Genomic DNA, 13,585 nt, shown 5'->3' with positions numbered 1-13,585 from the left:
TTTAGTCTTACAGTGGAAAACTGCAATGGCACGATAATAAACTCTGCTGCTCAAACTCAGAATTAAGCCGCTTCCTATATGGATATCAGATGGCATCTTAATCTGGTCTTGATGGTGTTTAAGGAATGCTCCTGGGTTTCAGTTGTGGGATTCAGTTTAATGGAGAAACATATAGTACTGACGATTTCCTTATGTGGCGTCCTTACTCATGGGACATCCTTACACTGAATAATGACTACCAAAGGATGTTGTGCTTTTTTGTTATCAAAAGAGAATGTGCAATTCTTGATAAGTTTTGGCCCACAAAAACCTGAGGCCCCAAAGAGTGTTCCACAATGCCACTGCCTGACAAATTTTGAAGTAGGGGCTTGAATCCAATGATGTCGTCCCACCAGCAGAGTGGAAACTGCTGGTGGAATGGATTTCCCCTCCCCCTGCAGCTCTCTGCGTGCCTCCCAAACCTAAGCTCCGGAGGGCTGTGTGAAGTCTGCTCATACAATGTTGGATTTAATCCAGAGAGCTAAAATTTGAAGTTGAGAGCAAGAGAGTCAAATCTGGGGGCTTCCTCCATGTAAAGCATGTGCTTTACCAGACTAAACTCCAGCCTCATTTCAAAGGTCAGTTCGTATGTTGGTATAGTCAGGCTACTCTTAAGGAATTACTACTGCATAGGAATTTGGTTCAAGAACCACAATAAGCTTTTCTTGTGTAGCTCTGAACTATTAGTTGGAATATCTGCCTCTAAGCAGGCATCACTCTGTGTTGAGGCTTTAAAACAAAAGGTGATACCAATCGGTAGTACTAGAATGTTTAGCTACGTTAAGACTGTACGGTAACATAAAGCATTACATTGTCTTGATAGTTTCAGGTGTTAAAGGACTTCGTTATCCACTGATGTCTTTATGACAGTATTCAAAAGCCTACCTAGGGACTGATGTGAGTTCCTGAAATTAGAAGTCTAACTTTAAAATGAGAAGCCCAGGGCAAAACACTTAAAAAAAGAAAGCAGGTGAAGTGGGCCATATATGCATCAGGGTTATAAGAGTGTCCACAGCTCCCTGTTGTATGTACACAGCGATGATAAAACAAGCATTTTCCACCATGTAACATGTGACATATCTTTCAGAATTTGGGGGCAAGTGCCTTTGTTTACATTAAAGGCTTGCATGTTTTGCTGAGGGGATTTAACGTTACTTAGATACCACCTTTTCATGCTTGTCTGGCTCAGACTGGTAATATAAGTGACTGTTCTGAAACATTAAAAGAAGAAGATGGTACACATGGTTGGTGCTAGAGTGCTGGCTCCTTGTTGATTCTTTTACTTTTGTTGATGTGTTTGGATACTCCTGTGAAGCTTTCATATATCCCCCTGCGAAAATTGTATTTATGATTTTATTGTTTCTATCTGATTGTTAGCTGCTCTGGAAATAGTAATATTGAAGGGTAAGGTTTTTACATTCTTGAAATGTTCCGGAAAGACCAAACTTTAAACTTCTCCAGGATGCCTGAAACACAGAGGCTTTCTGAGCACAGAAACTTATTTTCTGGGTCTGAACATACGATTTTTTGGCTTTATACTACTGGTGCATCTTGTCCGGAACCGTATAGTCTGGCTGGCAGCCCCTCTCCAAGGTCTAAGGTTTTTTTTGTAGCCCTGCAGTGTGATCTGCTTTTAACTGGACTGTACCTTTTGTATGCAAAGTATGGGATGTACCACTTAGCTATGGGGCTCCTCCAATTTTTAAAAAACCTACAGTGCCTAGATCACTCTTTTGTGCTACAACAGTATCAGTATCCCTCTTGGTATGGCAGAACACAGGATGACATATTAGATCTTGACCACTTTCTTGTCATTTGGGTCAGTCATTTTCTTATCTTTGGAAAAGAGTCCCAGTCCTATGTAAAAGAACTGGCCATGCAAACCCTGCTGTGAATTTACATAGCTCAAGCCTGATATTATATTCAAAGGCCTTTCAATTAGGGTTTGCATAGGATCTCTGTATTTAATGGTATGTTCTTGTTTTGGGTAGTTTGCCCCTTATACTGTAAGGCTATAGCATTGAAGGGACACCAGGTATCAATGTGTGACAGATAAGTAATTGTGTATCATAAACACTATCTAAGTTTTTTGAATTGCTTTTTCATTTTTAAATACACAGAGCAAGTATTGCAGTCATACTCAGTAAAACATGAAAAACTTTAAAAGCGTAGATTCTTTAGATGAAGAATTTAGACTCACTCAAATGTGCCTGCGCACACACAATGTGCCTGATTTTTTTTTAAGCTAGAGGTGTTGAACCTTAGGACCATGGGCCAAATGCAGCCCACTTGAGGTTCCCAAGATGGCCATGTGTCTTTCCCCCAACCACCAATCATTTGGTGGTTGCCCAGCTTTTGTGCTGTTTTTTCCCATTCTGAAAGGTTGAACTGCCTCTCCTAAGGCAGTTACTGGCAGTAAGTATTTTAAGCTAAAATATGCTGGTATTTTTTGTATTTTAGCCCCACCCACCACTCAAATGCAGCCTGCAAGACTTCTCTGAAATTGAATTTGGCCCTTGGGCTGAAGCCCTGGTTTAAGCAGTCGAGAGCTGGTCTTAGGATCGCATGTTCCCTCCTCAGCCTTCTTTTTGGAGAAAGAAGCTAGCTCTCCCCCTGCCCCTCCCCAAGCTGTAGTAATTTGCAGGGATACATCATGCTCTAGAAGGTAGGGAGAGGAAAAAGGGCATGATCTCATAGCCTGTTTGTGTTCTATAACCAAGTTAAACAATCAGATATGTTCCATATGCACTGGCCAGAAGTGTGAAATTAAACTTTTCAGGCACTGCAGAAACTGATGACTGGCTCGTTTATATGGTGAAGAGGCTATAGCCCTAGAGTGGTAGCATGTGGAGGGAGTGTGAGTGAACCAGAGTAGTTGTGATCTTCTACATGTCTGTTATTTTGACTGTGTCCAGCATTCTGTGTTCCTCCTTTTTCTTTTTTAAACTTTAGAGAAGTCAGTTTGAATCAAGCATTGTTGGCATGGATATCAAAGAGGTGTTGAAGGGAAGAATAACTTGGAGCAGTAGCAATGGGTGCTGTAGTGATAATTCCCTCCCGCTAGCTCTATTTTGATTATAAAATGCTAGGCACTTTAAGTGGTTATTACTTATCATCGTTCTGTCAGTAGAATTGTTTGCAACTTTTGAATCCTGAGGCATGTTTAGCAACACTCGCTGAGTTCGTACATTCTCTAACACATGAAGAAACCCTGCTCATGCAAGTGGTTTACTTATCCAAGCAGCATATTGTTGGAGAGGACTTCCATGAGATTACAGCCCTTTTTCTAGGATTAAAAAAATTTGACTCTTCTAAATCATGAGGGAAGAGCTACAATCTACAGATGTTTCGTCTGACATTATATAGCTCAGGTGAATTCTAGTCCTCAAATAGCAGGTGAGAGATAAATCCCCTTGAATATTTTATAGAAAGGCAGTGTTCGGCCCAGCATCCCCATGCAGCATGGAGCCATCGCTGCTGACATTTGCGGCATAACGTTTAAAAGAAAAAGTTCCCCTTGCCACCCACCCCAGGGAAGAACACTGAGTGGCTGCAGGGAGGGACTGATGGCGCCGTCATCTTAATCCCTTCCTTGTGCTCAGTGTAACATTGCTCCAGAGCAACAGTCCATTGGACACATTGGGGAGGGATTGAAATGGGCTCTGATGCTCTCTGTACTCATTCCACCGAACAACAAGGGGGGTGGGGATTTAAAGGGCCCCACCCAGTGCAGGCAGCTGTCTGCCACTGGGCCAAGTGGGCCCCTCTAAGAATTTTAATCCTTGCTGCTTGGTTCTGGAAGGAGCTCAGACTGGCTGCAGCAAACACAGGAGGTGTCTGTATAATTCCTCACCAGTGCCCCTGATGGAGCATTACTATGGAGCACTGGAAAAGGATTATACAGACAGCACCGATGCTTGTTGCAGCCACTCTGAGCTCTTCTCTACACCAAGCAGAAAGGAAGAAATTGGCCCAGTGCAGGCAGCTACATTGGTGTCCCCGATGTTTTCGTATTATTGCTCCGTGCCAAGAAGCTGCAAAGAGCAGAAGGAACTATCTGTTTAATCCCCACTCCAATGTGTCCAGTATAGCATCGTTCTGGAGCAATGCTGCATTGGGGGTACCGTGGAATCAGAGTTGGAAGGGGCCATTTGGATCATCGCATCAACCCCCTGCTCAGTGCAGGAATCCAGTTTAAAGCATCCCTGACAGATGGCTGTCCAGTCTCTGCTTGACTACAGATATATGATTAAGATAGTGAGGGAGCCACTGAATATACACGGTATTCCTCCCTGTTCCACTGGTGCTGTTGCCACCTGTACTGCTACTGATCACCTTGCCCCGCTTCCCAGTAAGTTACCAGAGGCAGGACCATTGGGAAGAACAGCAAACGCGCTTTGCCAAGGGCCCCCTGAACTTGGAATGGGCCCTGGTGGGGTGTACGTCATTAATCATTATGATAAACCTGTGTCTGGGCCACAGCACTTCAGACTGTGGGGGAGGGGCGATCAGCTAATAGAATGCTCCTGCATGAGAAAGATGACTATCCATAGAAAACTAGCCTGGCAGGGAGAAGACTGGGTTTAGAGCCCTTCTCTCACCCACCTAGATTTCTGTGTGCAGGGACTTTTGGAGGGCGATTGAGAACTTGAGCATGTGACTTCCTACCTATAGTCTGAAATGCACAGTCCAGACACAGAGCAACCTCCTCATTTGCTGTTTGTTTGAACTAGGCCTTAGGTGATTGAGGCTTACTATGTCCCATCATCTGGCTTTTTTTGTATAGTGCACATGATCGTGAAGAGCTTCCAAGCAGAAAATTAGACCTGGAATGGTCTGTGATGTATTCAGAAGTCTTTGACGTGCACTGAAATGGGTTAACTGAAATTCACTCTAATACATATCTCAGTGTGTTTGAGCTAGGGGATTCCATTCTGCTGGATTTAAATAGTGCTGCGCCGAAAATGTCTCCCACATTTTTTTTTTCAACCTTTCTCATTCAATATGATAGAAGAGAAAATGCTTTCGAAAAGAAATTCAATGGTGAAGAAATTTCGGAGAAATTCTCATGGACTGGGTTTGGGTTTCTTGGGCTTACCTTGCATAGGAGGTGGCCAAGTAGTGAGCACAAGTGTCCTGTTTTTCACTGTACAATCATCTCTTTGGCAGCCTGTAGCCTCCTCAGCTTCCTACACTTCAATAAAAGCCCAGTTTAAAGCACCATGAGGTAATTCCTCCAATAAGGCTTTTTCAGACCAGGATGTTAAGGCAGCCTGGGAGGCTAGTTGTGATTAGGTAAGTTCAAAAACACCACAAAAATAAATGATAAAACATCCTGAATGAGGCAGAACAATGGAAGCCTCTTTCATGAGAGGAGAAAACTTTCAGGAAATTGGAGGACAGGTTTTGGCAGAGCACTACCTCCACCTCATTCCTGGAGCTTGCCACAATACTGCCCCCACCAGCATTGTGGTGGATGCAAATTAGGGCCAGCCTGCCAAGACAGCTGATACTGTTGTAGCACGAAAAACCCAGAAACCCTTACCAAAAAAGAAGCTGTGCTACAAGCCCTGCCAATGGGGAGCCCTAGCTGGGCAAAAGTGTTGAGAATTTCTCCTCCCCCTGGAGAAATTCTGTGGAATTGGCTCCCAAATTTCTCTGCCCACAAGTAATGTGGAGAATTTCAAGAGGCCATTTGTACACAGCTCTAGATTTAGATATATGATACGCATGTTTACACAGTATATGGGTTTACACAGTTTACATGTTTATACAGTATATGGGTCTCCGAGGTGGCTTAGTGGTTAAGACACTGAACTGCAGACTGGAAGGTCGGCAGGACAGCAGTTCGAGACCCGAGTGCTGTGTGACGGAGTGAGCTCCCAGCTTCAGTCCCAGCTTCTGCCAACCTAGCAGTTCGAAAGCAAGAAAATGCAAGTAGATAAATAGGTACCGCTTTGGCGGGAAAGGTAACAATATTCCGTGCACCTCGGTGTTCAGTCACGCCGGCCACATGACCACGGAAGCGTCTTCGGACAGCCCTGGCTCTTCGGCTTAGAAATGGAGATGAGCACCACACCCTAGAGTCGGACACGACTTTACCTTTACCTTTTACTAGATTTAGATATATGATACAAGCATGTTTACACAGTATATGGGTTTTCATCACCTTCTAGTGGTGAAAAAGCAGCATTGTTACTCGTCGTATGATTATGAACCTATTATCTTAGCTTGAAGGCTGAGATTTTGTGCCAGTTCCAGCTGCTGAAAACCTCATCAAGAACATCTGTTTCTAAGATGATACCTTGACTGATCTTCTAATCATGTAGAGACTGAGACGATAGGTAAAAACGCTCTTATGCATTGTGTAATGTTTCCCTGTGAATTTCTGCTGATCATAGGGATAAAGAACTTGGCTCAGTTTAGAGGTTTTGGACCTGTGGTGAGAAGTCTTTTTATCTCTCCTACTTCTGTATACCATAGTTGAAAGGAAAAAGCACGGTGGCTTTTCAAATAAAATATTTGGAATTACATGCTCATGAGCAATTATGGCCATATTAAAATAAAAGTGGACTATGGTGGTGAAGATCAGAATCTCCATTTAACATGTGTAGATGATGGCAGTGACCATTGAGGAAAAAAAAATAGACCTTTAGGATTGGGTTTTGAAGGTCGTCTTTATTCACATTCCATCTGCACCTTATTACTCGATTGATGTAAAACGGGGGCATTGATGTCAAACGTATGTTTGTGAAATGTTAAAATGTTTACAAAAGAACTTCTGTAGGATCATTTGGTACAAATATGGTGTGTGGATTCACTTGCCTGCCTACTTTACTACCTCATCAGTAAAAATAATGACCAGACAAAATTTAAGTGTGTTCATAGATTAATCTGTTAAGGCTACAGCTCTGTGCCGCATTCAATACAGTGAAGACTTCTGAGTAAACAAGCATAAAATTGTGCTGCATGTCAGCTAGCACTGGAGTATTAATATCTCAGTGCAATTCATGTTTGAAGGGTATTTGTAGAAGATAAAATTATTCAGATGAAATTTAAATTCAAGAATGGCAAAAATACCTGTAGCACAGTGTGTTCCCGCAAGGAATTAATATAAAAAAGCCTTGTTATTGACCTTCTCTTGATCAATTTATTTCATCAACTTATTAAGTACTTGTTCTAGAACAAGAACTGTTCTTTGATGAGCAGCAAGGATTCAGTTAAACATTTTTATTTTATTTTATGAGGATTATTCTACAAGCCTCATATAGTGCACTCATACATTTTCATTTTAAAGATTGTACATTTCTTCTCTAAGGCTAGTATATTCAATTTACAAAGTATTTGCCATCTATAATTTTCTTTCTGTGTGTTTCATTAACAAATAAAATCAATTTTTCTATTGAAGTGTTTATCCTTTGTCTCTCCCTTTTACCTGCATAGAACTCATTACTGTAGGTATGACATTAAAATAATTGTAATGTTTTCAGCAACGTGCTAATACATACTCTAGTTACTGCCATCACATTATATCATAGTTGCCTTATATATTTTAAATAGGTTAATAAACACTTGAGGATCCAGTACTAAATAACAGAATGTGGAAGTACCACTAGTCCAAAGTGGGTTAATAAATAGTGCAAGACTAAACTGACATTTTTAAGGGGGGGAAAAGCTAAGTGGATGCCTTTAAGATTGGGCATTTTTACCAATTTGGGATTCAAGGAATACTTTGACCTTCTTTACCATTGTGAGTCACCAGCTACTTTCTACTAGTTAATAGAGCAGGTATCTCTTCTCCAATCATACTAGCAATTGGGCAGGAGAGACTGAATTCCTTTAGTCAGCCCCTTAAAATTTCCAGTATTTATCACTACCTAGTCAGTACATTCATTTTACTTGGGGTGATGCGGTAATAGGTAAGAATTTTAGTACAATACTCCTGTAATACAGTGACTTGAGACCAGTGGCTAATTTCATAGACGTCTTTAAATGACGCCTGCTCTTTTCTTTCGTTTGGCTTATTAGGGAAAAACTGTGTGTGTGTGTGTGTGTGTGTGTGTGTGTGTGTGCGCGCGTGTGTGTTGGGGTGGGGGGATATGTTTACTTAGCAGTTGCAAAACTGACAAAGCAGTATCATATCAAGCATTTGTGGAGCACAAATGTTTCAGATCTCACATTTCATTACTGAGTAGAAGCAGGTTTTGGCAGCATCAGGTTTTTACTTTGCCACACATAAAAGTTGGGCTGTTCTAAAATGTCGCCTGTTCTGTGTTTGCTATATAGTATCTCGTATGCTATACAAAAGATCCCATTCTGGTTTCATAGGACAAAAATGAAGGAACATAAGCTTCATATCTTATTAAGGGTTGAATAAACCCACCTCCTTTCCTTGGGGAGGTGGGAGAGAACAAACACTGAGGGATTCATGTTTAAGAATAATATTCGTTTAAAATTAGGGCTCACATCCAGTTAAATATTTTTTAGTTGACTGAACAGTTGGAAAGCAGATTAATTAAATATACTTGCATAATACTAAAAGCTCACTATGACGTAAATTCAATGGGAAATCAATTGAATTGAAATCAGTGGGCTTAATCATGCCTAAGTCTGCATTGGCTTTAGGCCTATACTTCCTTTTTGTCTTGGATATATTGCACTTACAATTGAATAAACAAAAGTTGTTCCAACTAGACAGTATGGCCCTTTTCTTATAATGAGTGACAATTGCTTAGCATGTCACTGGACAGGTGGACAGAAAAACTTCTAAGGTTAAAATTTCTTGCAGAATTTTAAGTGCTTCATCCCACTGAAGTAAATGGTAACTAGATGGGATCCATACTGCAAGTGAATGAATAGAGCTAAGGTCATGTGATGTACCCATTTGTTCCAATCATTTGTCGTGGCACAATTATGTCATGTGTGGACCCCCTGTAACTCCTTACTAGTCCTTGCAGAGTCTTCACTCCCCGTCCCCCCTCCTGCATACACACATCTATTTTCCTACTTGCTATGATGTTCTGGTGGAGATGGGGGTGCTGAGTTGTTCTGGTTATTTTGAGTATTGGGGGAAAAGATTCTTTTCTTTTACTGCTTTCCAGTTGTGACTCTGATGTAGCATCATGCTTCCATTAAAGTCAGTATCCTACTTACATCAGTACTCAAGCTGCACATGGCTCTTTGTGGACTAGATACAGCATCAAGACTCTGATTTATCTAGTTTGGATTTCTAAAAGGGCTGTGCCTGAGTCAGCCAATCCAATGGTTTGTTCCCCAAGAAAGGCTATGTGTATTCTACATGTATAAAACATAAAAAATCTTCCCCAAGGTAGTAACACAGATGGTGCACAGAGCAAAGTTGAATTCTGCAACCAGTATTAACTTTGTATATTTTTGCTCATTTTATATAATTTTGCACCTTCTCATGGGTGAGAGACAAAGGCAGATGGGCACAAAAACCCTACCTCCTGTCCACTGGAAATCTTATTCAGCCATACCCTAGGTTTTGAGCTTTCACGATGCATTTCTTACATACAATTCAGCTTATCTTGGCAGCCAAAGAAGATGTTGAAGTTCTCAGGAGCCTATATTCTGAGCCTGTAACTGCATTCCTACATAGCTTTTGTTAAGAACTGCAAATAATGTTGCTGCCAACATATTTAACTGTGGTTAAGATCAGCAGGGAAATGACAAAGCATATTCATGCTCTGGAAGGGGAGGTTGAAAGAGGGAAGACAGAACCTTACTCCCCCTCCTTATTTGCTTAACCATGGGTAAGAAATGGGGAGTGTTACGTCATCACAAGGTATCTCAAGCAGGTGCACAGGGTGTCAGAGGCTGCTGCTTGCGTTGGGCACTTGTCTCTGTTTGAGGACCACCTTACCTTTTCTTTAGCAGGTGCCCAGGGACACTTGGTTTGAATTGGCCCTAAAGTGACATATAATGTAGAACAACTATTTGACGTAAGAGTTTCTGCACATCAGTGTCAATGTGCTAAGAGGCAGTCAAAATTCTTGAGCCTACTTTTAGATGGATGTTAAACTAGGAGTGTTCTTTTTGTTAAAACACACACACACACACACAAAATCCAACCCTGGCAAATCCACATTATTTTTCCTCTCTGGGATGGACACCATTTGCATTGCAGTGCTGGATGGCCCACTTCTTTCCTGTGATCTGAACTGCCTTTAAGGTAACTTGAATAAACTGAGTCCCCATTTAAATTTGAATCCCCATTTAAAGAAAAACTTGTTCAAGCATCAGTCATAAATTAGCTGCTACTCCTCTGGCAGACCTTTTAAATTCCTTTTGCAGTTGACTTGACTAAATTTTGCTAATTTCAAAATGAGTATTTGTCTGCTTTGTTTGCACTCCTCCGATTTTGTTTTTAAAATCTGAATCTGGAGGAAGAGCAATTATTGAAATGGTTTATCACTTTAAATGCTGTATGATGGTTGTAACTTCCTATTTCAATGAGCAGAGAGAGCTAAACACCCCTTGCTCATGTAGACTTTCCTCATTTCTCTGTTCACACCTGTCAGTCCAATTTTTATAGCCTGTCAGAAAAAACATACTTTGCTAGTATTGCAGACTGGGCAAAAGTCCATTAATATTGGGGTATTACTGACCTATATTGAAATCTCTCAAGTAATTCTCAAGGATGTGTAGACAGTTATGAGAAGACTGTATATTCTGTCCAAAAACTATTCATTTGTGAAAAAATGTAATATACACTAGATCGCTACTGTTGGAAGGGGGTATCACGTAATGGAAAATTCTTATTTGCATCTTTTGCTAGCCTGCCCAACCAGAGATGTGGATTGGTCACCTTAAATATTCAGATGTACAATATCACTAAAAATAGCGGCGTCCCTCTAGGGGTCAGTAATGACTCGGTGCTTGCACAAGAGGAACCTTTCCTTTTTTAAGCTTCTTACAAAGTAACAACATACTAGATGTAGCGCAGTCCAGTTGGCTGTAATTATCTCAATGTGTAAACGCCGTGGTGATGGCACAACAATATTCCTCAAGTATTTTTTAAACTCCTTTTAGTACTTGAGGCTAATCTTGGTGGCACTTTAATAGTTCAGTCTCCTCTCTCATCAAAAAGAACATCTTAAACCAGAAGTCATGCATGAGCAAGTTGGCAAAATCCCGTTGGGCAATCCATCTTGACCAGAGTTATTAATCAGTTCAGTTCTCTATGTTTCTCTAATGTACAAACCACATAGCTTTTATCTGGTTTGTTCTGATCAGTATTTTGAGACATTGTGATGGGTGTTGTATAAAACTGGTTTATGCTAAATATTTGAGAACTGTGTTATTCCATCAGACAAAAGTCTATCTCAATCAAATGTAATAGTTTAAACCTAGTTTAACATTACAGTAAATACATATATCAATGAAACAAGGAAAATATGGGGACAGGGAGCAACAGTAGATGGCTCTGGAAAATCACACAAATAAAACAAAGTTAAATCACATTTCTTTGTGCAAAATTTCTCAAATATCTCCTATTATGTCAATAACACACTTTCATATCCATTCACCAGGTGAACATTTTTGATGATTAAACCATCCAGAGAATTGGTGAAAATTGGGTGTGTTACTTTTTTTTTTACAGATTTTTTTGTAAAGAGAAGAATGAAACAGTGCCTAGAATCCATGTAGTTGAGCATTCTTTTGTCAACAGTAGCTAGCTAGATAACCCTGGAAGCTTAGAAGCAGGCATGACTGTGACGTCCATCTCCCGATTGGCCCCCAGGAGCTGATACCCAGAGGTATGCTGCCTCATACACATGGCCATTTAGTTAACATGGCCGGTAGGTGTTGACAGGCCTATCCTCCATAACTTTATCGAATCTCTTTTTAATGCTGCAGTGGCTGCTGCCACATCTTCTGATGAATGTTCTAAGCTATGTGTTGAGTGAGGTTCAAAGGTTCAATAGTCTGTTGGCAAGAATAAAACCAAGCCATAGAAATGTTCCTGATACCATTTTAAAAGACAGCCATTTAATACCAGTAGCTAGCCAAGAGTAGAGATTCTGAAGTTAGTAGTCAAGCAGCTGAGCATGATTGTTAGGGGTATGACCCTTCACTTTAGAGCAGGTTGAAATCCTTCTGAAATATCTTAGGAATTTCCTCTTCCTTCAAACTCCTTGCTGAAACAGGTTCTCCCCCACCTTCAGTCAATACCTTTTTCCTCTGTGAAACTACAAGTGATGTGTAAGGTTTTCACAACTCTCTAATCCTGTTTTGGTTCTGTAGCATTGTCTTGCATCTTCTTCATTTGAGTAGGAAGCTGTTAAATTTCCTGCCCTTTAGTAAAGCTAGAGAATGTCATTGGGCAGGGGGAGCTTTCATATGAAAGATGTAGTGATTTTTCTAGCTAGGAATGAAAGTCACTGTGTTCTTAACGTTTTGAGGGTTCTACCCTTATTTAATGGAGAAGGATTTACGTGTGTTTGGTTTTTTTCCTGCAACATGCTTAAGAAATACTACATTCTATGGCAGCTCAACATTCAAGTTTCATCTTGATTTATCATCATTGTCCCATTCTCTTGATAGGGAATCAGTGTTAAATGCTTAGAGAACCACCATCTTTCACTAAAAACAGCATCTGTTTCTAACTTCAGCTTTTTATTTTCTATCTTTCATTTTCTTTTTTCTTTTTTGTTGATAAATCTCCCAGACAACAACAGTTCTGTAGAGAGTTTAAATATGAAGGAATGGCAGGACGGGCTAAGGGCACTTCTACCGAACATTAACATCAACTTTGGTGGACTGCCCAATGCTACTTCCCCCTCCAACGCCAACCACAGTGTACCAACGTCCAACACTGCCACCACCGACAGCCTGAATTGGGACAGCCCTGGCAGCTGGATGGACCCCGCAATCATCACAGGTAACAATTTCTCGCTCATTCAGCTCCACTGACAATTATGAAGTGCATATTTGGCACAAATTAATCAATCCTTTAAAAAAAAAAACAAGCAACAACTCTCTGCGGTGGTCTCTTCCAGCTTCCATCCACCAAACTTTCAAGGGGCCCAAAGATCTTTTGGAGCAAACAAGCCCTTCCTATTGCATGCCCAGCATCTTCCCCAGCATATCGTTAGGCTTAAGTAGGTTCCCATGTGGTCTGTTGGCATGCTAATCTATGCACTGCAGTTCCTGAGGCACTGATACATTAACTGGACTTTTTCCATTAAAAGGGACATACTCCACTTTTTTATAAAGCTCTCTTATAAGGCTATTTGTGTTTCCCTTGTAAAGACGTGATTTGGACAAGTAGAAAAGGGAAGAAAAGCATGATATTTGGTAGAACTAGACGATGAATTAATCTCTGTGGATGAATGTCTTGGCAAGTGTGAAAAATCCTCTAAGGGGCAAATGCCCCTTGGGATAACTCAGACTTCTCAAATGTTTGAAAAATTGTAATTACAGTCCTGTGTACAAGCGAATAATGTTTTCTTACCATTGCTATTGGTTGAGTTAAGCTGACCTACTTCACATTTGAAGTTCTTGCTTGCTCCGACTTAACCTC

The 13,585-nt window shown here is 40.8% G+C and overlaps 1 protein-coding gene across 10 annotated transcripts in view; it reads left to right on the top strand.

Moving 5' to 3' along the window:
* CNOT4 (CCR4-NOT transcription complex subunit 4) overlaps nucleotides 1-13,585 on the top strand; it is a 74,337-nt gene that overhangs the window by 52,401 nt on the left and 8,351 nt on the right. For 4 of the 10 annotated variants that reach the window (XM_084810132.1, XM_084810130.1, XM_084810131.1 and 1 more), the window contains one exon: nucleotides 12,731-12,943. The exons of the other annotated variants lie outside the window; for them this stretch is intronic. In XM_084810132.1, the coding sequence (XP_084666258.1) occupies nucleotides 12,731-12,943 (213 nt within the window). The remainder of the gene's footprint in view (nucleotides 1-12,730; nucleotides 12,944-13,585) is intronic. 10 annotated transcript variants of the gene reach the window in all.

The sequence above is a fragment of the Heloderma suspectum genome, chromosome 7, assembly GCF_057233095.1.
Source record: "Heloderma suspectum isolate Gila_16-S chromosome 7, 16-S_ref, whole genome shotgun sequence".
In the NCBI taxonomy this organism is placed as follows: domain Eukaryota; kingdom Metazoa; phylum Chordata; class Lepidosauria; order Squamata; family Helodermatidae; genus Heloderma; species Heloderma suspectum.
This window is presented reverse-complemented; position numbering and strand designations above follow the sequence as displayed.